A 21,818-nucleotide genomic window follows, 5' to 3' on the forward strand; every position below is an offset into this window, starting at 1 on the left:
GGATACATGATCCAATGTGGATATGAAGCGATGATCATCGATTTAGCTGTTACGCAGTAGACATGGCGTTATTTTGGTTATGGAGACAAACGTGCGAGCGTAATTCAACGATGTTTTGCTACGATGACAAGCATATGTAGGCGGAAATACCCAAGCTCACAATGTTTACAAAGACGACCAGCGCGATGGAAGTAGATTTGTTTTCATTCATTTGTTGGTCATGACATCATCTCTTTATAAAGGTATCACTCAACACTCCCTGTCCATTCTATACAGGAGAGTCCTGCTTAGCGAATTGCCTCGCCAACGCCTCAATGCTGTCCGCGATCCTCTTGAATTCATCCTTCTGCTCTCCGGCAAGGTCACCACCATCCATGGCAGCATCGTCGTCCTGGTTGCCCCATTGGATCTCCATTGTGTTGAAGTCAACCTTGGTGTCTAGGCCGTAGACGTCCTTGCTTGGGTGCGAAGGGAAGCCGCGTAGTGTGGAGATGAGAGACATGAGCTCCTTAACATCGTCTCTGCCAAGGGTGTTAGTAACGACAGAATGAACTGGAGGCGACTGTGTGAAACGTACTGTGGTACATCACCCTTCTTTTCTGATGACTTGGAGTTACCGTTGTAGTTGGACATGCGAATGCTAGCTGGGCGGTTGGGCTCGCCGATAACCTCGATCATGTGTGTTGGTGCGCCTGTACGTCTCGTAAGTGAGAGACTACATATGTTAAACCGAAGAACTCACCATTGAAAGGCTTGCTAAGAACGATCTGGAACTCTCCAGACGGCGGGGGTGCGACCATGCGAGGCATCTTGATATGTAGTCTGTGTGGATTGGTTTGGAAAGTAGCAAGAGGTTTGAGGTTTTTGAGTTACAAAGTGTGTAAACTGTGAAGTATTTCAGCTGAAAGGTGTGTAGGTAGGACTTCAGGCGGGGTATGTGCTGAGAGGTCGTTTTGTAGCTGGTGGTAGCATAGACCATATGCCATCATCGCATGCAGGTACCCACACTAGTGTTGCTGTTGATGTCATGATGAATCAATCGCGGCTACCGATGTGGATCGCGAAAGTTTCCCATCTCTTCTCCACCTCCTGTCGATGAACCATCTGAATTTCGATGCGATGGGAACGATGGTGGTCAGAATTTGCGGTTGATTTTGCTAGAGATGGTGTACAACACGTTGTCGCTTGACGCGTGAACACGGGGTATGACATCACCTCCTCTACTCATGTTATGTTTATTTCTGCCTAGAATTGATCTGGCAGAATACTATTGGGGCATTTCCATTTACAGCGATGCTTTTCGTGTTCTTATAAAGAAGATAAGTGGAATGATAGCTGATGAATGATAGCGTGGCTGGTTCCCTCAGTACCCATTCACCCTTGCTACACAGACAAAAGCATCATCAACCTTGAGTGAATGTGTCCTGCTATATCAACGAAAGCCATATTCTCTTTGTTGCAATCCAATGTGGATGATCAAGAGTCACTTGGCGCTGTCTGGCGAATGATAGAACGCTAAAACAAACTCCATTGGGTATACATAACTTGAACTCATACCACACTCGTCCTGGCTGTAGCAACGATGTGCGATGCGCCACCATTTAACTCCCTTCAAGTGCTCTTCAGTTTGCCATTCGTCTCCCGAACATCTTGCGGAACTGTTGCTTGAGCCTCATTTCCCTCAACCTTCCCTGGCTTCGCGAATGCTGCACCTAGCAGATGTATTGGGTTGTTCATTCTCGTCGTCATGACATACAGCAAAGTTAGCCCTGTTATGACAACTTCGTCTCTTAAGCTCTCTGAAACCTCCTCTTCTGTCTTGTCAAAGTAGAAGTTTCCGACTTGTTTCAACGCCCACCAATTCACACTGAGCTTTGCGATAGGCTCCTGAGTAGCTGAGTTGATGCATACGTAGTCCCAGACCTTCAGGGTACTGTTGGCTATCCAAGATACTGGTGTGCCACCGAGCGCGTGCGAGAGGTAGTTGTATTCGGTTTTCCATCGCTTCAAAGGTTTCAGGATGATTTCCCGGCCGTGAATTATACAGTCTCCGCTGATCGAGAAACTGTGAATGGTGCCTTTGGCGATGTTCATGTGATCTGTTGCACGCTCAAAGCGCAATTGAGGCTTTGCAGGACGGAAATGTTGTACGTAGAGTGGCGTGAGCTCTCCACCAGCGCCCCTAGAAGCTACTATGTTGCGAAATTTTGACCAGGCAAAGTCCACTTGAAGGGTGAGGCCATGAGACGAAAGAGGCTTGGTAGGCTTGTTAGATTCTTCTGATGTTGTTTCCTGTACTACGGGCATGTTGGCGGAGGCTTCAGAGCTCGTAGACACAACGTGTTGGGGTGGAATAAACGCAGTAGTAGCAGTAGACATGATGTGTGTGAGTTTTCGTTACCCAGAATAGGTGCTGGTGCGGACAGTATAAGTACATCTGTTTATTTGGCATTGTGTTGAAAATATTCGGCCGTATGCCTTGCTCAGCCCCGCTCGTTGCCTGGGACGCCTGAAGTGAGGTTCATATGCACCTCTTTATCTCCTATCATGGAATAGTGCTCATCAGCACACAAGAACAACATACTCTGCAGCACAACTGTAATACCGATAATGGTAAGTCAACTAGCGAAGTGAGAGTCAGCTGAGACGGCAAAGAGAGCAGAACGCTGACATGGGCGGCTGGAAGCCTTTGAACAGTTGAAGGGAGGATGAGGTAGAGCTGAACGTGGGCCCACTTAAGTGATACCAGTATGTCGTCATAGCTTCTAAGATTACGGCTACCACTCCGGCCACCATTCGAGCTGCTCTCGCATGCACCTTCTTTCGACAGCATCGGCAACTACGCGCTCCTGACGATGAGGACAACACTTGCTCGTAGGGAGACATGGAAAATTACATAGTTTTCGAAGGTCCTGTTCGTCACACCAGACACTCAGCTTGTGCAGCAGCATGATCGAGTAGCTGCGGGACACACTACGCGAAACATATCTAAGAACAAACCCAATCGAGTGCCAAAGAGTGTATACGATCTTCTCGCAAGTATCATATCGACTTTGGTAGGATTGACGCAATTGGAAAAGCGTCCTATACTGACAGCACAGCAAAACAGTGCTCCATCCAGATGTTGAATCGCGTCACCTCCCCGCGTGGGGACTATGTTTAAGGGGTTTTGTCAGGATAATAAGTTAGCGGAATTTTATCCACCAACGGCTTCAGACAGCCGTCTCGAAAGTGGCTGGGTGCTATCGCTACGCTGTTTGGACAACTCGGCAATACGGCAATAGATGCTTCGCAGTACGAACCACAATCTGGCACTGTCCAACTACACCAGACAGTCCTGGTATCACAGATCACTTACTGATGTTCGAGCACTTAGCTGTACCTTTGTGTACATTGGGCCACTATCTGCGTCGAGCGATCACGACCCGCCCGATATGTACTATGGTGACCAATAGACACAGATACTGCCGGCTTCTGCCAACAGGTTTGAGTGCTTCTTCTGGCTGGGCTCATCGCGCGTCCCCAAGAAAACAATAACACCAGGCGACGCTCACAATCTCTCAAAGCCGCGATAGGTGACGAATACCGCTTACGCCCGAGCGGACGCGTCTCCAAGCCTTGTGTCGATCAAAATGCCACAGCTTCAGGACAGAGATCTACAGGGAGGCTCTTCACTTGGCTTGAGGCATTGCATATCATCACTACTGGATGTCGCTTCATCGCCAAGCGGGGTTTTTCTGGATTTAGCGCGGCGGACTTGGCGGACTTGGCGGACTTGGCAGAGAAACCTTCCAGGGCCACCAATTTCTCCCAGAGTCGAGAAGCCATGTTAACGTTGTCTTGTTGAGACGCTTGCCGAGCCGCAGTCCATACAACCGGACAAAACAACCTGTGCTATTCAGTGTTCCTCATTTACGCTTATCACGGCAGGCAAGGTCAGCCTGTCACAACACTGTCTTCATGTCTCAACCTAGATTGTTTCCTCTATGTCTACAGGTGTAACATACAGGGTTGAATTGAGCCTTAAGGCGGAAAGTCCCACAAGTCGTGTTCGAAGCTAGCGCTACAGCTGACCTTGGCTCCATCCGCGATAGTCAATTCACCGCTTGGCTTCGGTTGTAAGCCTCCTAATGGCGGGAGTGGCTGCTAAGCCAAGAATGTCCTGGCGGCTGCTGTTTCAAGTCAAATAAGTGCATTGTGTCCGTGACGCGTGTAAAGATATGAAGTAATAAGGCGTGGCACCCAAGAACTTGGAAATCGAGGCTGGCATTCGCGACCATCACTGCGCTCACTATCCCCTCCGAGCCAGTCCCGGAAATCCCTCGTTCTCCATAACTTTTGTACTTGCTTATATCGGTTTAATCAACTTGTAAATACAGCTGGTCTGCCTTTTACAGTTTCTTGCTCTCGCTGGTCGTCTTCGTTCTTCATTATTCCTCCCTTTTCTTAACCTTGCTGGCTGTTCCTTCGGCGCATGCATCCTTGTTAAACATCTCCTTCCGTCTTTTCCGTACTCCGGGTATCCGGAATTTCCACGATGCCTACTCTCGATGTTAGCGAGCTCAACATTGTCGTTGCCATTCTGGGTACCTTCATCATCTGCTATGGCTTTCTTTCAGTCAAGATCAAGCAAGTCTGGTACTTGGGTGAAGCATGTAAGTAACCAGTCTTTGGCAGCTTGAGAAACCCTTACTGATTCTTTGCAGTGCCTGCGGTTCTGGTCGGTATCATCCTAGGGCCGATAGCTGCTAGATTCCTGGACGCCGAGAAATGGGGTTCTGCTGCAGAGGGTCAGCGGGAGGCCATCACGCTGGTAAGCAAAAATGGTGCAAAGCTTGAGATTGAACCTTGCTGAGCATACTGAAGGGCATGTGCCGCATCGTGATTGGCGTGCAGCTCGTCATTGCCGGATTCCAACTTCCTGCCAAGTACCAGCAAGGTCGCTGGAAAGAGATGACCATCCTCCTACTGCCCGTCATGACAATTATGTGGATCTGCACAAGCTTGTGCATCCTAGTCACCATCCCAAAGCTTTCGTTCTTGGCTGCGCTGGTAATTGGATCATGTGTCACCTGCACAGATCCTATCTTGTCACAAGCTGTAGCCAAAGGTCCTTTTGCCGACAAATTTGTCCCTCGTGCACTACGCGAGATCATTTCATCGGAAGCTGGAGCCAACGATGGATTCGGGTTTCCATTCCTACTTCTGGCCACATACCTTATACGCCATGCTGACCTCGAAGGTCTGGAGTTGAAGCCAGGCGTGGAAGGCGTGAAAGAAATCGCCCACCGCGCGGTTGGCTTGCTCTCCAAGCGTAGCGAGGAAGGAGTTGGCCGTCTCGGTGGCGGTGTTCCAATGGCAATGGAGCAATGGATCGTCGAAGGTTGGTTGTACATCATCCTCATGTCGGTTGCGATCGGGGCGCTGGTGGGTGTTGGCAGCATGTTTGCCATCAAGTTCTCTCTCCGAAAGAAGTGGATCGACTCCGAGAGTCTCCTGCTCTGGCCCATGGCAGTGGGACTGTTTCTCATCGGTATCTGCGGTGCGCTTGGTACAGACGATCTCCTCGCTTGCTTCGTTGCTGGTAATGCAATGAACTGGAACGGCATCTACCTGGAAGAAACAGAGAAGCGCCACGACGAAGTCAACAGCTGCTTCGATGTCATCCTCAACTTTGGCGGTTTCATGTATATTGGAACCATCATCCCTTGGGCAGAATTCCAGCTGCCAGAGGTCACCGGCATCAGTGTTGGAAGACTCATGATCCTCGGGTTCCTTATACTTGCATTTCGCAGAATTCCTGCGATTTTCATGGTGTACAAGGTTATGCCCGCATGTGTCAAAGATTGGAAGGAAGCGTTATTCATGGGATACTTCGGACCCATTGGTAAGTAAATGCTTGCATCTCCATAGCACGCTGGCAGCTAACGTATCTCAGGTATCGGAGCTGTCTTCTACGTCGAGCACACCCGCCATCTTTTCCCTAAGCCTGGCGAAGCTTCGACCGAAGAGGAAGAGAACTTGGTCGCCGCGATGATTCCGGTCGTCTACTTTCTTGTCATCTTCTCGATCGTCGTCCATGGCTTGTCCATCCCTGCTCTCGATGCTTTCTATCGCTACAAGAAGATTCCACCGATCGAGGAAGCTGAACCTGCAGAGATCCGCGTACTATCTGTCCATGAACCACTCCCCAACAACACAAGAGTGGACACCAAGCGCAACTCAGTCTACCAGCACAACCGCTTCTCTCGTCCAGTGTCTATGGGTCCTGGCCCGGAACTGTACAGGTGGAACAACCAGGCTAGAGATAGTGATGCTACGTTCAGATCGAACTCTCAGAGCGAGGCTGTCAATTACGCCCAGAAGCTACAGGCAATTCGGTTTGCAGAGGACTATGCTCATGAGAAGACCAACCTGCGCCAGTAGAAAGGTACAAGATTGAGGGTTTTGACAGGTTACCCGCCAGAGTATTGCTCAGCAACACACGTGGTGGACGGCTTTCCGAAAGGACTATGGAGAGATCGGTACGCGTTAAAGTAAAACGGAAGCTGTACGCAACACGGAGGAGCACACATCGGACAAGGGTATTGGAGGGTTCATTCATCTTTGGGTATGTATCATACATATCGCTCGCTCTCTATTGTATATCTTGCTGTAGTCTCTCGTTTAAATGTGCAATATAGACCAACTTTGAGCTTCACGTATCTGTCTTCACTACCGCAGTCAGATCTACCTCCGCATCATTTGTGAGTGTGGTCTACAGGCCACTCTGCTCCCCTTCTCTACAATCATATCGAGCAGGGACCCTAGTGTGAACGCCGATCAACTTGAGACTCAATTCCCCAGAATCTGACATCCATTCCCCCTGTCGTTCATTGCCCAATCCAAAACATGCCAAGTGCGCCGCGGAGAAATCGCCAAGGCTGTCGTTGCCGTCTTACCCGGGCCCTTGCCGACCGTTCCGCTGTCCCTGTCACCTGCATCCCCTTAACGCTCGCGGCCCTCGGAAAGCATCTTCATGCTCGTCGTGTATCAGGATTGTGATCTCAAACGCTTGGGAGACTCACTCTTCGTACGGGATGTAAGGAGAATCTATCGGGTTGAGTTTGTGTGTATAAGCTGGAACGGTTTTAGCGTGCGCTGTGACTCCTTGGTTCCGCTCCGCCATGGGTATACAGTGGACGTGCACTGGAGAAACGTTCACGGAAGAGCCACCGGGACCATTGAGGATTATCAGAAAGAGATCAGTATGAGATTGATTTGTCTCCTCTTCATAATCTACCTTTATTACGATATCATTTCCAGTCTGCAGAGCATGCTGTTGTAATACCTTTACAGCCAATGGCATCTGCTGACGATGCTTACCGTATTGGCCCTCGCTTCATCGTCGCTTGCTTTGCCAGCGTCATCTCAAATTTTTGGTGTACTTTTGGTACAGTTTTGGTGGAGCACCAACATTCTGTCGCTTGTAAGATGTAGGCTTTATGACGAGTGTCCAACTCCCGGTTTGCTCAGCTCTTGATATTGCGAGAAATTTACATTTAGCGTCACCTAAAATACCGCCAATCTAGGGAGCCATCGTTGATCTTTCAACCTCAGGAAAAACGTAATGGCCTCGGATGCTCATCTGACATATCGTGTCTCCTCCTTTGGCAAGAAACGTGATGTACTCAGTATTCTCCGTGACTCTTACATGCAGGGCCGATGGGGAAGCCAACAAGATCGTGAAGAGTGGTGTACCGGTCCTGCTCATCGTACACGGTACGCTTGCTATCAAACAAAGGTGTCGTAGTACCTGAAGTTAAGTTTATGGTTTCATTTCGCCCTAGCCGGCCGTTCTAAAGTGGGCTAAGTTTTGTACGAAAAACTGCTGGTAAGACAGGTGGAAGGAGCGTCACTACGTCAGAGCTTCATGTCATATCTGGAAACGCTTTTGATGGTCCGATTACCATTGAACATCGTAAACACTCGACTGCTCGGGCGAAAGACTTTGGTTGGAGGTGACCAGAGTGGCAGAGAGAGCTATATCTTCGAACGAGAAGCGTAGCAGGACTTTATGGAAGGTATGTGAGGTGGGTGAAGGGTGGAATGGGGATTGTGGCGAGAGGAAGAGATTGGCCGAGTTTTGAGAAGGGGACGAGGTCTGAGAGAGTTTGGAGAGATCTATAGAATGTATGATGGGGCACAAGAGAGGAAACTTTGTGATTTTGTAGTTATGTAATGGCCTGCTGTCGCGATCGGTCATATCACTTCTGTGCCCACAAGAGCTTACCAACAAGTTTCACATCTGAAGACGGATAATTTCAAAGCGGTTGTTTGTGACCTTCGTTGAAAAAATATTTGAGGACAGAGTGATCTTGTGTGCGCGATTACTGAGGTGTACAGAGAACGACTGATGGTGAAATTTGACGTGCAGTCTCATATAGTCGAATATTAAAGGCGTGATTGCGGTGCAACATGCGCTGCTTTCTACGATGCGGCCTCCAACTTATTGTTAAGTCGTTCCGTCTATCTGCTGTGCGACGAAGTCTCTGGGAGCTCTGCTGGTGCTCTATCTGCGGCCACTTCTGACACAGGATTGACTGCATATCCGTATTTTTCAGTCGCTGGTGATGACGTGTAGATATGGTTTGAGTCCATCTCACTTGGATAACCAACGGAGTGTGTGGCTGAATTGTGTAAATTCGCCGGCTTATAGGGATTGCGTTTGCCATTCTTCAATCTGCGCCAAAAGAAACCCCCAGCCAGACCGAGTAGAGCCAGTCCACCCACCAACCCACCGACCACGCCGCCTATTGCGCCGCTTGATAGACCTCCGTCTGTGCTGCTTTTATTGGAAGTTGCCTCAGAGTGCGAGGCCGTTGTTTGAGACAACGTAGATGACGTTGTGGTAACGATGGGCTGTTGTCCTGACGCGCTTGGGTTATGTGATGACGAAGCAGCGGCGGTTGGCGTGAGCGTTTGTAGAGCAGACAAGTCGACTGCGTATGTAGCTGCAGATGGTCGATTCGATTCAAGTGATTGCGCTGTTGCATTTACGGCGGTCGCATTTAGAGAGGCGACCGGATTGTCCAGTTGGCTCCAGCAGATGTTAATTTGGTCTGCTGTTTCCGTGCAGGTCTCACTAGACGTTGTCAGTTATATACTCAATGATGATTATCGTGCCATTTAGACGCTTGCTAACCTTGATTTTAAACAAAAAAAGGTGTTGGCTCCCGATGAACAGGCTTGTTGGCCACCTGAAGGGTTAGTACTGTCTCCTCCATCGCAGCCTGAATTAGGCCCCCAGCAAACGGCGTCTGTTTTTCCAGGTTCGCAACAATAATACTTCTGAGTTCGATCGTCAAATGAACAGACTGATGGAGGAGCACATTCGAACAAGGATTCGGGACAGGTCTTTAGAGCGCTGGTTCCATTGTTACCCGCGAAGAAGAATTCAGAGAAAGCGGCGTGTGCTGGTAGTGTAGTTGCGAGGAGCAGACATGCTGACGACAGCAAATCTCCGCGCATGTTGGGACAAGCCAATGTTGAGACTCGAACGATCACGGTATAGAGTCTGATACGCGAATTGGACGATGCGCGACGTTTTGAGGGGATGTCGAACTCATCGGCGAGGATTTCTTTGTTATGAAGACGTTAGGCCATCCACCATTCCAGTTTGTCGATAACCACGATATGCCGCGTCAAGAAGCACGGTGTCAGACCGTAGGCGCGAATCAAGTTGCGTTAATGCGACCGTAGGCCGGCAACGTGTGAGGCAGTGCCATAATCGTAGTACGGCTTCATTACTCGGCCTTGCTGTATGGGATGCCTAACATCGAAGGGCCGAATCGTGACATTTATCTCACAAGACAAGAGGAAAGGCGGCGGCTCAAAGTCTAATGATCGGGATGATGTAACTTGATCTGGTTGGTAAAGGAGCCTGGGCTGTGAATGTATAGGTCGCGAATGCTGGTGGTTGCGCGAAAAGACAGTAAGGTACGGCGCGTACGTGCCGCGTAGAGGCGGAAGGTGTCCAGCGGACCCCTGTAACTGTCGTCTGAATTGCCTACCCCCATCTCTCCATCTCTTTCTCGCATACTCAATGTTCTTTCTCCACAGGCTCATCTAGGAAACACACAGGCGCCAAATGTTTATGTCAATCAAAGTTGTAATGTTAGTCTTGCTGTTCCCATTCTTTTGCATTAGGAAGAAAGAAAAAAGGAATGTAAGGCTTCAGTCAGTCATCCTTCTCAAGCACGCAGCATATTCATCGACTACTTGAGCCTTTGCTACACTATCGACGCGTTACTCCACGATGCAATTATTGCTAGATTGTAATGAATTACCAAAAGCTTGTTCAACTGTTTCGCAGAATCAACATCCACGCTGCCTAGATGTCGTATAGGACACCAAGATCGAGACGCAGATAGCAGGCCGCACAGTAGAGCGGCCCTGACCAGCCACTGCTTGTAGCGATCTATGAAGCCTTCTGCTATGTCTAGCTGCAATATGTCGTGGAACGATATGGCTGGCTTCAGTTAGTGTCACGCGTTCAACAGATTGCTCTCAGACCTGCCTCCGAGATTGTTACATCTCCATGTCTGATACCACTAGAAAAAGGTACAGCACTAGTGAACTTCCCAACTTACATTTTCCGCTGTTACCCCACCATGACTTGAACCCTGGAGAGACATTATCTAAGAGAAGTGCTTGACTCGTGGAAGATATATTACGCGATGTACTTGTGGTTATATGAATACAATTTTTTATATCATCTTAGCAAAATCAAACAGTGTTTCGTTCCTGTCGCTCAAACTTTTCAAATGATAGCTAAACGTGGCAGACAACCACAACAGTGGTCAGCGGGGGTGGCGTGCCTTAACGAGTGCTCGATTTACCGCATTTCGGGGTGCTTCCCGACAGAGGAAAGAATTCTAGAGTGTTTCAGTTTCACAAAACCATCCCTCAACAGTCCAGTGTGAGATTGGAGGTGAACCAGAGATGTCATCCAGTAGGTAGAGTTCGCTGTGTCACCATATTGCATTAGAACCCCACTGCGTATCGAGTGTAGACTGCGGAGATGAGATACAAACGCTTGGCCGCGCAATTAGTCAATGAAAGCAATTTATCTTTTGTACCGGTGACCTACACAATGATGATGCTGTGAGTGCAGGTTGTGAGTTCGAACAGTTTCGGGGACAGGGTGCACAGCCGGTTCTTCTGATCAGTCGGACGAAGCCAAAATGCACCGGGCTTAGGGGAGGTGGAGATATAGCGGCAATGCTCACCAGAACCATATTACTGATGCTTCAACAAGATAGCAAAATGTTTGATCTTTTAAGTGATGCCGATGGCCAAACACGCTAATATGCCCGCAATTGGGCGAGCTACTGGCAATCGAAGATCTCGATACTGAAGCTGATTGGCTTTGCGGCAGTAGCGCCGAAGTGGCGCCACGAAACTTCGATCCGAAATTCCTCTTCGAGTCGCCTCCCATACTAGTTACACACCAAGACTCATACTTCTTGTCACTACGCTCTTATATGAGTGGCCAGCCTAGGGTCATGCAGACGGTCTGACAGTGGAACGTCCTCTATAAAACAGCTGACGTCACTGCTCTGGAAGGAATGGAACAAGGATCTGCACGAACTCCACCACCATTGCGTTCACTCTTACCTGCCCCTACTGGTGGGATCCGCAAAGACTCAGCAGAAAAGCAAAAGGCTACTCGATTCAACGCTTGCGAGGCTTGTCGAGCTCGCAAGTCAAAAGCAAGTACATATGCCCTGCAGCTTCTCTGATCTTAGCTGACATAGCAACAGTGCGACGGGTCAAAGCCTAGGTGCACTGCGTGCGTGACGCGAGATACTGAGTGCCGTCACGGTGAGACTGAATCGCGTCAATTCAAGCGTAGATATCAGCAGCTCAAACAGAAACGTACTGCACAGGAAGAACTGTTTGATATGTTGCAAACCCTGCCTGAGAGAGATGCAGCCGACATCTTTCACCGCATTCGAGCAGGTGCAAATGCAGAAGCTGTGATAAGACACATTCAAGAGGGAAGTTTTATCCTGGAGCTTTCTCATGTTCCACAAGCGTCCTCGCGCTTTCACTTTCCGTACATGGACAAGATACCGGCAAGCCTTCAAGACAGTACTTACTTCCAGTCGCTTGTCTATGAAGCAATCGAAGCCTCCGATTACGATAGAAGTACCTCGCAAACACACGTAGCTCTGCAAAAGAGTAATTACGCAAGGTCTTTATCTACGGCCAGGATGGTTGACAATCTACTCGAGGATGCACAACCTTCGCATTGGACCAGTGTTAGTTCTAACGATCGACTGCTGCGCAACATCATCGAAGGCTACTTCATCAATCAGTATCCACGGCATTTCTTTTTTCACAAAGATTATTTTCTGGAAGACTTGGTATCAAGAAGAACCGAGTTTTGCTCTCATTTACTTGTCAATGCTCTTTTGGCTAAAGCTTGTGTGAGTAACTATGTCTCATTGACGTAGACGGGGGTTCATTAATATACTGTAGGCCAGCTTTCGAGTGCTCAGTAATCACACCAGGTTCTGGAATCCAGACAGTCTGTCATATCGATTCTTAGCAGAAGCAAAACGACTGTGGGAATTAGAGGACGGAGCGCCCAAACTCACCACTGTTCAAGCTGGTTGTCTGATCAATGCTGCAATGAACGACTTTGGCCATGACACCGTTGGGTTTTCTTATATGCTCAAAGCTCTCAGTATGGCACAAAAAATGAGGCTTTTTGCACCCCGGGTGGATCATGACAAATTTGAGCACGCAAAATCTTTCACTGCATGGGGGCTGTCTTCATGGCTATCGTAAGTCTAATCAATATGCAGTAGCCCATGGCTAACCTTTCTCAGATTACAGAGTTACTACTACTTTAAGCCGCCGTGTCTTCTAGATATCCCAGCAGATCCGCTTCCTGACGTCCACGGCAAGTCAGAGTGGTACGGGGATATAGTATTAAATTATCCGGCAGATGGAAACCATTACATGACCGACTTCGGTCATGGAATGAAAGCTTTGAGCGAGTTGCGGGTGATCCAAAACGAGATCGGTGTGATGTGCTTTAGTAGACTTGAAGACTCGAAGAAGATGCCGTGGGGCGCAGCTTTACACATTCAAGCAAAACTGGAAACTTGGTATCGCGGTTTGCCTACTCAACTCCAACCTCGGTGGATTGTGCACCCTTCTCACCTGCTACTACAGTGAGTGGCCTTCTCACACATGTGCATCATAGAAGCTAATACGTCTATAGTTGCGAATATCATGCTGTCTTGATAACTCTGTTCAGGTCTCAGATATATTCTGAAGATGGAGGTGCACGGTCATTGACGCAAAACCAACTCAACATGGCACAACAGATTGTCACAGAAGCCAGCGTTCACTTAGAAAGCATCTTACGTATATACTATCTTCGCCATAGCTTCGAAAGTTATGACTCGACGCTCACAATCTTCTTGGTCCACCTCGCCAACCTGACTCTAGAACCCATCCGACAACTCGAGCAAGACCCAGCCAGTGAACGGAAAGATACAAGCGAGGCACTTCTCTCAACACTCATTCTATGTTTTAACGGTGTGTATGAGCAGTCAAAGAGTGCTTATATCGCTATTGTCATGCTTTCTCTCATGAGAAAACAACTCAGTGCCGAGATCCGGAATACTGTCGGACGTTATGTGACCATAGAAGAGCCGGAAAGTGACACCGAGTCAATAGACGAAACGAACTTTGAATACTCACAGCCAGTTCTCTCAGAGCTCGTTCTACCGGGTGCAAGTCTTAGCGAAGATCCAAAGACGCGGAGAATAAAGCATTTGATGGATGATTCAGGGAAGGTTTTAGCATAGATACAAGCTGAGACGCGACTAATGCCAAGAATACATTAAATCGATACAGTGGCCATTGACCTGTGCAAAATTCATTGTTGAAGCGCCAATGAATAAAATGTGACGATCTGAATGTCAGCAAGCCTCAATCTCAAACCTGTCTATCTAGTTTCTTGGTTGCGTGGAATTTGTCTGCAACCATTTCAGCCCTCCGCTACTTCCCTTAAGGGATGACTATCGCAGCAGAATTCAAGCTCATTGACACGTCAAACCACCATGGCCTTATTGTCGCGTTCGAGTTACCGGGCTTGTTAGGAGTCCGGGTCCGATGTATTGATAATGTAGAAGAAACCATCTAGTTCTCTTCAGTAGGTAGCGTTTGCACACGCTTAATTGTCAATGTCTATGCCAATAGCACTCATGAGATCAACTTTCGGTCTAGCTGCTGTCAAAAAGCTTTTACATCCATGAATACAACCATCGAAACACTGGGTAAAGGCAGCTGCGAAGCCATCGAACCCATTGAAGGCGAACAAACGTAGGCGGGTCTGACTTTTGTAGGATGTATCGACATAGTGGCGCTGCCCTGGCCTCGATATCGAAACATCTGATGTTCCCCTGTCCGATCGTAAGCACAATTACCTAGGTACGGACGATACCGTCTCCGGACGTATGAGGGCCATCATATTGTGAGTAATGCGTGAAATGTGTTACGAGAATAATATAGGTATGCTACCCTTGTGGTCCTGTGTCACCGCTTGTAGTTAGCGCTGCACACATAATCGAAGGCATTTTAGTATATCGTGCGTACGCATGTGTAAAGGCTGATCATACTCTTTGAAACTGTCCCCCTTCGCCTCCCGTCCCGTCCTGCCAACAGCCTGAACCTCTCATAATATCAGGCCCATGATCACATCCTAGATAGTCGACCAAGCATTGTCTATTGGCATCACCACACCACTGATCGTCTTTGCAGCATCGGAGGCAAGAAATGCAATGCCTTGCGCAATATCGTCAGGGCCTACGGATCCGTATGGAAGGTCGTCCCTCTTGAGGCCCTGGCATAATACCTGCACCGGGCTACGAGCCTGTCAGTAAGTGCGCGTCTTTCGGCATCGTGATAACGTACCGGTAAACTTCCATTGCTGCCTTGTCGACGTTTTCTTGCACCATCGATGAGCGGATGTTGGTGGGAACGGCTGAGAGTGCATTAGGAAAAGATTCTCGCGGACCTAGAACCAGGGATGATACGAACCACCTGGAAGTACGGCGTTGCATCGAATGCCATCCTTCCGAAAGCGCCACGCGACGTTTTTGGTCGCACCGACAAGCCCATGTTTACTGGCTGTGTATGCGATGCCAGCCACCGCACCCGAGAGACTCGCATAGCTTCCAACGTTTACGATGGAACCGCTTTGTTGACTCTTCATGCTGGGCAATACAGCCGTCATCATCCGGACAGGTACTGTGAGGTTAACGGTAAGCACGCGCTCCCATTCCGAGTCCCTGACCGTATCAGCGCTGCTGAAGGCATCCATGATACCCGCAACATTGGCTAGCACGTCGATGCTCGGGCCGTATTTTGCAATGCAAGCAGATATTGCATCCTCGGCTGCGCCGGGCTTGCAAAGGTCGGCTTTGTGAAAAGTAAAAGAATCGTTGTAGATGGCTTCAAGCTCATGAGTGAAGGGCGACATATCGATACCGAAGACTCGCGCCTTTTGTGAGAGGAACACCAAGGTCGTTGCTAGACCAATGCCGCTGCTGCAACCCGTTATGATGACAGTTTTGTTCTCGGAAGATGCCATAACGTTAAATAGTACTTTTGAAATCATACACTCTGTCTACTGTCTCCATCTTTTATACACATTTGGAAAACATATATGTGGCTTTCACGCGAACGCGTATAGGCCGTACACAGCGTGGGCCCTTCGTGGTGTTCCACACTCTGGATGCAAAGCGAGGTCAAATCGGGCTATTTGCGCGACCCAGCTGAACAGTCGACCAACCAGAAGCTTCCCCGTACGCGTACAGTCGAAGTAGGGATGACCGCCGAAATTGGAAGCGTACGGCATGGATACTCAGAAAATCAGGTGGTTGTCGCAGATACCCGAGGTCGGCTATGATACCGTATAAGTACATGTGTGCTTGAAGCAGCGGAATGCGATTTACAACTGTCGATTCAGAACGCGAGCACGTCCGGGAGCCCATCTACATTTCCAACCTTTCAACGGCATAAGAATCGGCTTATTGATGAGCTTCAGGTCAGCGGCGATAGTACTTGAGTAGCTTGTTAAGTCGGCAAGTGTTATTTGCGATGATGACGTCATGAACGGAGGGGTTGACTTCCACGTGCGCCAAGCCTAGGAACGCGCAGGCGCGTTTGAAGTCGCGTCGGTTTTACCTCAACATCATCCCGATATTATTCTGCAACATATGTACTGCGGCTGGTCTGGCGCAACTCACTAGTCATTGGACTCTACTGATATGGTGATTCCGACGAAGACGACCGCATCGAAGATCATGCCGTGATGGCTTGCAACCTTTTCTGGTGCTAAGCTTACGCGGAGACCAAAAGGAAAATGCATTGAGTCGTGGGGCTGACGTTATCTAAAGAGTTCACGGTCATGCTGTTTCATCACGTCCTTAATCAAGAATATGGGTCGTGGATACTGGAACATATCGACTTCATTTAGTACAGGGCTAGCAAAGAGTCAAACTGAGATGGGCGAAGCTACCGCAGGTGATTGTTAAGGAGCGTCAATATACACCAGTACAACAAAAAGGCTCCGCTCTGATTCTGGCACTTGGTTCTATTGGAAGACATGCTGCTTCACCATATCTCATGTGGTCATCCGACGCATGATCGTCTTTACAATGGAGCAGTAGTTGGTTGGAGGTTCTTCGGTCAAGATGGAAGTCCCTACCTAGGTAGCATATGCTTCCGAGACAGAATCCTTGGACGCACAAGAAGAGACTATATCTGCAAAAACGTCATTGTCATCCTAATTTCGCTCGAAATGCAAGCTACTCCGAGATTTTAGTGGAGAGTAGTCCAGTGCATCGCACAGAAGCTGCTAGGGACTGGCTGATCGTATCCTCTATTCCAGCTTGAAATACTGCCTAGGTACATCCTCGGCGAACAGGTAACACGGATTTTCTAAGATGACGCCCTAGGGGCCAGGAGAAGCTGTCCGCACAATCGGGCCTTTTATCTCGTAGCTACCCCGCATGTCGTCACATAAGCAGGGTACTCTCAGAAAGCCATCGAACTTTTCCAAAAGCCTTAAAGTATATCCATTCTGCGCGCCAGTTCAACCATACCTATTATCAATCATCCAACTTTCACAATGTCTAAGCCAAGCATTCTCTTCGTCCTCACCTCGCACAACAAGCTCGGCGACACAGGCAAGCCCACTGGCTGGTACTTGCCAGAGCTCGCCCACCCCTACCACGTCCTACGCAACAAAGCCAACATCACCGTTGCATCCCCCAAGGGCGGTGAGGCTCCCCTCGACCCTGCATCCGTTGAAGCCGCGAAAGACGATGTATCCGTCAACTTCCTCAAGAACGACGAGCAGGTCTGGAAGAACACCCAGAAGCTGAGCGACTTCAAGGGAAAGGCAAAGGAGTTTGATGCCATCTTCTACGTTGGTGGTCATGGACCTATGTTCGATCTTGTCGACGACGCGACGTCACAACAACTTATCAGGGAGTTTTGGGAGGCGGACAAGATCGTGTCGGCCGTATGCCATGCACCCGCTGTCTTCTACGACGCTAAGCTGAGCGACGGAAGTCTGCTTGTTGCTGGAAAGGAGGTTACCGCATTCACAAACGCTGAGGAGGAGCAAGTGGGCTTGACCAAGGCTGTACCATTCTTGCCTGAGGATGCGCTGCAGAAGGCGAGCGGAGGCAAGTTTGTCAAGGCAGCGGAGCCCTGGGGCGAGAAGGTCGCCGTTTCTGGCCGATTGATCACCGGACAAAACCCGACGAGTGCGACAGCGGTCGGAGAGGCAATCGCAAAGGCATTGGGCATTTAAGGATATCAACAAGAAAATAACGCATAATAAATACAGCTTAAGCTTCATTATGAGATACAAGACGTAATTTTTCGTGAGACATGAACACTTTTCGTTTGCAATAGGCATTATATACATTCATCGAGCATGATTCCTAGGATTTCCACCCCAAATTCAACCTCCCTACACTAGCTGCTTTATACGTACTTGGTCACGATATCGGTTACGGTCTCGTAAATGGTGGCTGGTGGACAGGCAGCAGCAACGGCTGAGTACTCTGGTGCCTTAGTGGTAGCGGGAGCGTGCGACTCTTCAACCGGCAGGTAGGTAGTCTCGTAAGGCTTGTCGGCGGTCATGACAGTGCTTGAAACAGTCATTGTAAAGTTGTTGTACGGAGCGGTTGCGTTGTAGTGCTTGTGAGGGATGGTGACAGGGACGTATGATGAGATCATAGTAGATGGCTTGACCGCGCCTTTGGTGACAGTGACCGGTACCTCCATGGTGCTTGTTTCAGTTGATGTGACCACAGTCGTAGAGTCCTCGGGGATAGCTGTGGATGAGGGAGCTGGAGCGACCGAGCTGGAGGGCACAGCAGACGATGAAGCTTTGACCAGGAGAGGTGTGAGCTTGCTCACAACCCAGCTTGACGCCTCCTCGGTGTAAAGCTCGAAGTAGTTCAAATGCTGGGCAATAACATCTCCATTAGCGCAGACTGGGTCGCCAGCAGCGCAGTATGACCTCAAGACAGCGGAGTAGCGGTTCAGGCGCTCAAGGTTGGCACCGGTACGGGGCCAAGCCTGCTTGTCTGCTCCATCAAGAACGTTGTAAGGCTGGTTCGCAGTGTGCTTAACATCGCCCCAGAGAAGAGCTGCCTTGACAGCCTGGCCAGCCTGTGAGGTAGGGTCGAGTCCGAGAGTTTGTGAGTCGACGTTGCATGCATCCTCGCCTCCACCACTCAAAAGAGCTCCGGAAACCATAGCACCTTGCGAGTAACCATTGATTACAATCAATGTGTCCGGGCACTGGGCGTTATACTCGGTAATTTGCCTAATGCCGTTGACGGCACCTTCTTGGATTGTAGGGCAAAACTCCACACCGAGGGTAGCATCGAAGACGATATCCATATAATCGCAGGAGTTGCCCTGGGCCTGGAATTTGCCGCAAGTGGCATCGATGAAAGGCGAAGTACGGCCATCGTGGTATGGAGCGTCATTGCCGCGAGCCATGAAAATTGCTACATCATTACAGGCGGCAGCGACCTTTGGAGGTGTAGTGCCTTGAGCAAAGGTGGCTAATGGGAGAGCTGCAAGAACAGCAGTGGCAAGACTTTGCTTCATGGTGGTCGTTGAGGGCATGTTGAGATTCGTGAATAAGGCGTTGACTGTTCGTTGCTCCGAAACGTCGATGGCGTGGTGTATGAGAAAACGATAGATGGAATAGCCGGTATCGTGAGGATATTAAGTATTATAAGAACGGTATAGCATTAACTATATCCCTCTGATCTTAGCAGTGAAGTGAGTGTTGATGGCCGAGCGAACGAACAAGTGCTACACAGATGGCAGAGCGTAACGAAAAAAAAGAAGTCAAAAGGCAAGCAAGAACACGCGACAAGATAAGTCAAACTGCCAGTGGAGCCCCCCGTATTCAGAAGCTCTTTCCGATCCTGTCTGAACATGTCTGTGGGTGAAGAACCACAATCGTGCAGAGACGCATGCTTGCAAGCGCATGCTCTTTTGACAAACCGTTCGAACGCTCTGCAGCCCTAGCGACTGGGACTATTGTATATCCACAGATCTCGTGTTTATTCTAGGTTAGCAGTGTACCACTAGTACGGGAGAGGCAATACATCTTGCTTGCTATGACTCGTGCGGCATAGTTAGCATTACAACCACCGGCACTATCTCGTATCAGGCGAGAAGGATAGGATAAGGCTACCAGACTGATGATACCATATGTGTTGCAGACACCATTCCGTGTGGATAGCAATCAAGTTTCGAAAGTCGCATGTCATTCATGCCCCTCTCTTACGGAATAAATGTTGTTGGGGACATGAAAATTTGCGTAGCCCAATGTTGAGAAACTACGTTGTGTTAGCTTTTTGCAGTGGTCAGACCACTGTTCGCAGTGCATGTACTCAGAAGGGTCCAACCCATACTACGGTGATCTGAGGCCCTGGCCTTTCCTCAGTCGCGCGCTATCGTGCTCCTGAACCAGGAATCGCTTTTACGTCTCCGTCCTGTCCCTGAACCGCAAAATTGGGTAGATCAACCCCAGGTTATTCGATCGACGACAGGTAACGATGTCCACAGACATCGGACTGCGCACTCTTCTGGATCTTTGGTATGTGCAGCAATGGCCGTGTTCACAGAATCGCTGTCTTGAGTCGGCGAGTTGTGAACAACGAAGAGTACATTCGTTTTTGCTCGGCGTCGGACCGGCCTGGCAACATGGTTTCCGAAGCCACAGAACTTGTTGACCATGCTTACTGTGGGCTGCAGCACATGTGGCAGAGGTGGAGAACGCAAAAGTATTTTGGGACGCTTGAGCCTTCGTTGTGGATCGAGATTTTCTAGAACTCTGCGATGGAAGTGACTCGTGAATTGTCTAGCGCCCGGTATCTCAGGCGATCTCATGCTTTACCGAACGATGACGAGATATGACAGGGATGAAGTTATGTAGTGTTGCGCGATCTGCATAGTCGATTCGCCGTCGATGTGGCGGTGTTGCGGGTTTATAAAGATTGTGCGACGTCACGTTGGTACTAAGGCTGATTGTACAAGCTGCTCGGGAACCTCGGTTGCTACTAGTGCCTGTGAGCACCATCACTGAAGAAGACACATGTTGAGTCGACAACAGTAACGACAGTGTTGACGATTAGCTAGTACTACCACCAAAGATTGCATTCCGCATAGCTGTCGCCGGTGGGTACTTCACAAGCTTACCGTCGGCCCAACCAGATGACACGGCTCAGCAGGCGACTTCTAAAGTTGATGGGACTATGTTCCAACACACCAGTTGATTTCCTATTATTACAGTGAAATAACTCATGAGTCGTGATCATGTTGTTCTTTCAGAATGTCGTGTCTCGCTTCAAATCATACTGAACAGCATCGCGAGCAAGCAAATCATACGAGCAAATGACCCAGACATAGCAACCGCAGCAGCACCCGTCGTCGGAGTGGCACTGGTAGAAGACTCAGCCCCATTGGTCAACGTTTCAGAGGTAGATCCAGAGGCGGAAGTAGAATCAGGTGAGGCACTCGCGGTGCTGTCCTCGCTAGACACAGTCGATGAAGACGGCGCAACATCAACTACAAAAACATCAGCACGTCATCTTTCCGGACCACGCAAGCTCATGCCATACGTACCGTCTCCAATGTCTCTGATCAGCGTAAATGGCTCCTGCCCCAGACTTGTCGCCCAACAACCCAGGTAGCTCACACCCCCACTAGCACCAACGGTCGGCACCACGACTGCAGTGTTACAATATCCCTGGTCACAGAATAAACTTGTCTGTGGTGAGAAGAGAGTTGCGGCACTACAAGATGACCAGAAGATGCAGTCCGAACTGCCGGGTGCGCAACATTGGGCGTACGATCCAGAGGTCGAGTAGGTGGCTGGATAATCGCAAGAGCGGAGATCAGACCCTACGTTGAAGCGCAATTAGCGGCAATGTGCTGATAGAGGCGAAGCATGGTGTAGTATGGATGTTGGATTAGTGGCGCGGCTTACATTGTCCATTTGTCGCGTCCACCCAGCCAAGCAGCGCAGGATCATCTCCGGATGATGTCTGCCGGGGTGCAAGTTCAGCCCGTGGGGTGATGAGTGGATCTGGCACGGCAGTAACCGTTACAGTAATGGAACTGATAGCCATTGCGACGATTGACTTCATCCTGGATGCTTGCTGGATTGCTGATTTTCCGACAAAGTGACAAGAAGCGTGTCGCTTGTG

At 49.3% G+C, this 21,818-nt stretch overlaps 9 protein-coding genes across 9 annotated transcripts; 3 read left to right on the forward strand and 6 right to left on the reverse strand.

Moving 5' to 3' along the window:
• Positions 1-268: 268 nt before the first annotated feature.
• On the reverse strand, positions 269-809 carry AA0111_g8521 (hypothetical protein; the record flags this gene model as incomplete). Its single annotated transcript, XM_028654978.1, has 3 exons — positions 269-521; positions 578-692; positions 743-809. 3 exons carry the CDS (start codon positions 807-809, stop codon positions 269-271), a joined length of 435 nt encoding a protein of 144 aa, XP_028504051.1.
• Positions 810-1,611: 802 nt separating this feature from the next.
• Positions 1,612-2,379, reverse strand: AA0111_g8522 (hypothetical protein; the record flags this gene model as incomplete). Its single annotated transcript, XM_028654979.1, has 1 exon — positions 1,612-2,379. The coding sequence occupies one exon, from the start codon at positions 2,377-2,379 to the stop codon at positions 1,612-1,614; it is 768 nt and encodes a 255-aa protein (XP_028504045.1).
• A 2,158-nt stretch (positions 2,380-4,537) lies between these two features.
• AA0111_g8523 (hypothetical protein) lies at positions 4,538-6,426 on the forward strand (the record flags this gene model as incomplete). The annotated part of the gene is made up of 4 exons (XM_028654980.1): positions 4,538-4,655; positions 4,707-4,813; positions 4,867-5,887; positions 5,939-6,426. The coding sequence occupies 4 exons, from the start codon at positions 4,538-4,540 to the stop codon at positions 6,424-6,426; spliced, it is 1,734 nt and encodes a 577-aa protein (XP_028504053.1).
• A 2,082-nt stretch (positions 6,427-8,508) lies between these two features.
• On the reverse strand, positions 8,509-9,510 carry AA0111_g8524 (hypothetical protein; the record flags this gene model as incomplete). The annotated part of the gene is made up of 2 exons (XM_028654981.1): positions 8,509-9,124; positions 9,185-9,510. 2 exons carry the CDS (start codon positions 9,508-9,510, stop codon positions 8,509-8,511), a joined length of 942 nt encoding a protein of 313 aa, XP_028504054.1.
• Positions 9,511-12,747: 3,237 nt separating this feature from the next.
• Positions 12,748-13,868, forward strand: AA0111_g8525 (hypothetical protein; the record flags this gene model as incomplete). The annotated part of the gene is made up of 3 exons (XM_028654982.1): positions 12,748-12,833; positions 12,879-13,226; positions 13,277-13,868. 3 exons carry the CDS (start codon positions 12,748-12,750, stop codon positions 13,866-13,868), a joined length of 1,026 nt encoding a protein of 341 aa, XP_028504066.1.
• Positions 13,869-14,764: 896 nt separating this feature from the next.
• Positions 14,765-15,655, reverse strand: AA0111_g8526 (hypothetical protein; the record flags this gene model as incomplete). The annotated part of the gene is made up of 3 exons (XM_028654983.1): positions 14,765-14,927; positions 14,977-15,046; positions 15,103-15,655. The coding sequence occupies 3 exons, from the start codon at positions 15,653-15,655 to the stop codon at positions 14,765-14,767; spliced, it is 786 nt and encodes a 261-aa protein (XP_028504055.1).
• Positions 15,656-17,197: 1,542 nt separating this feature from the next.
• Positions 17,198-17,887, forward strand: AA0111_g8527 (hypothetical protein; the record flags this gene model as incomplete). The annotated part of the gene is made up of 1 exon (XM_028654984.1): positions 17,198-17,887. The coding sequence occupies one exon, from the start codon at positions 17,198-17,200 to the stop codon at positions 17,885-17,887; it is 690 nt and encodes a 229-aa protein (XP_028504046.1).
• A 176-nt stretch (positions 17,888-18,063) lies between these two features.
• On the reverse strand, positions 18,064-19,221 carry AA0111_g8528 (hypothetical protein; the record flags this gene model as incomplete). The annotated part of the gene is made up of 1 exon (XM_028654985.1): positions 18,064-19,221. The coding sequence occupies one exon, from the start codon at positions 19,219-19,221 to the stop codon at positions 18,064-18,066; it is 1,158 nt and encodes a 385-aa protein (XP_028504044.1).
• Positions 19,222-20,956: 1,735 nt separating this feature from the next.
• AA0111_g8529 (hypothetical protein) lies at positions 20,957-21,758 on the reverse strand (the record flags this gene model as incomplete). The annotated part of the gene is made up of 3 exons (XM_028654986.1): positions 20,957-21,177; positions 21,235-21,513; positions 21,599-21,758. 3 exons carry the CDS (start codon positions 21,756-21,758, stop codon positions 20,957-20,959), a joined length of 660 nt encoding a protein of 219 aa, XP_028504043.1.
• Positions 21,759-21,818: the final 60 nt, after the last annotated feature.

Source organism: Alternaria arborescens, assembly GCF_004154835.1.
Source record: "Alternaria arborescens strain FERA 675 chromosome Unknown contig_21, whole genome shotgun sequence".
Taxonomy (NCBI): domain Eukaryota; kingdom Fungi; phylum Ascomycota; class Dothideomycetes; order Pleosporales; family Pleosporaceae; genus Alternaria; species Alternaria arborescens.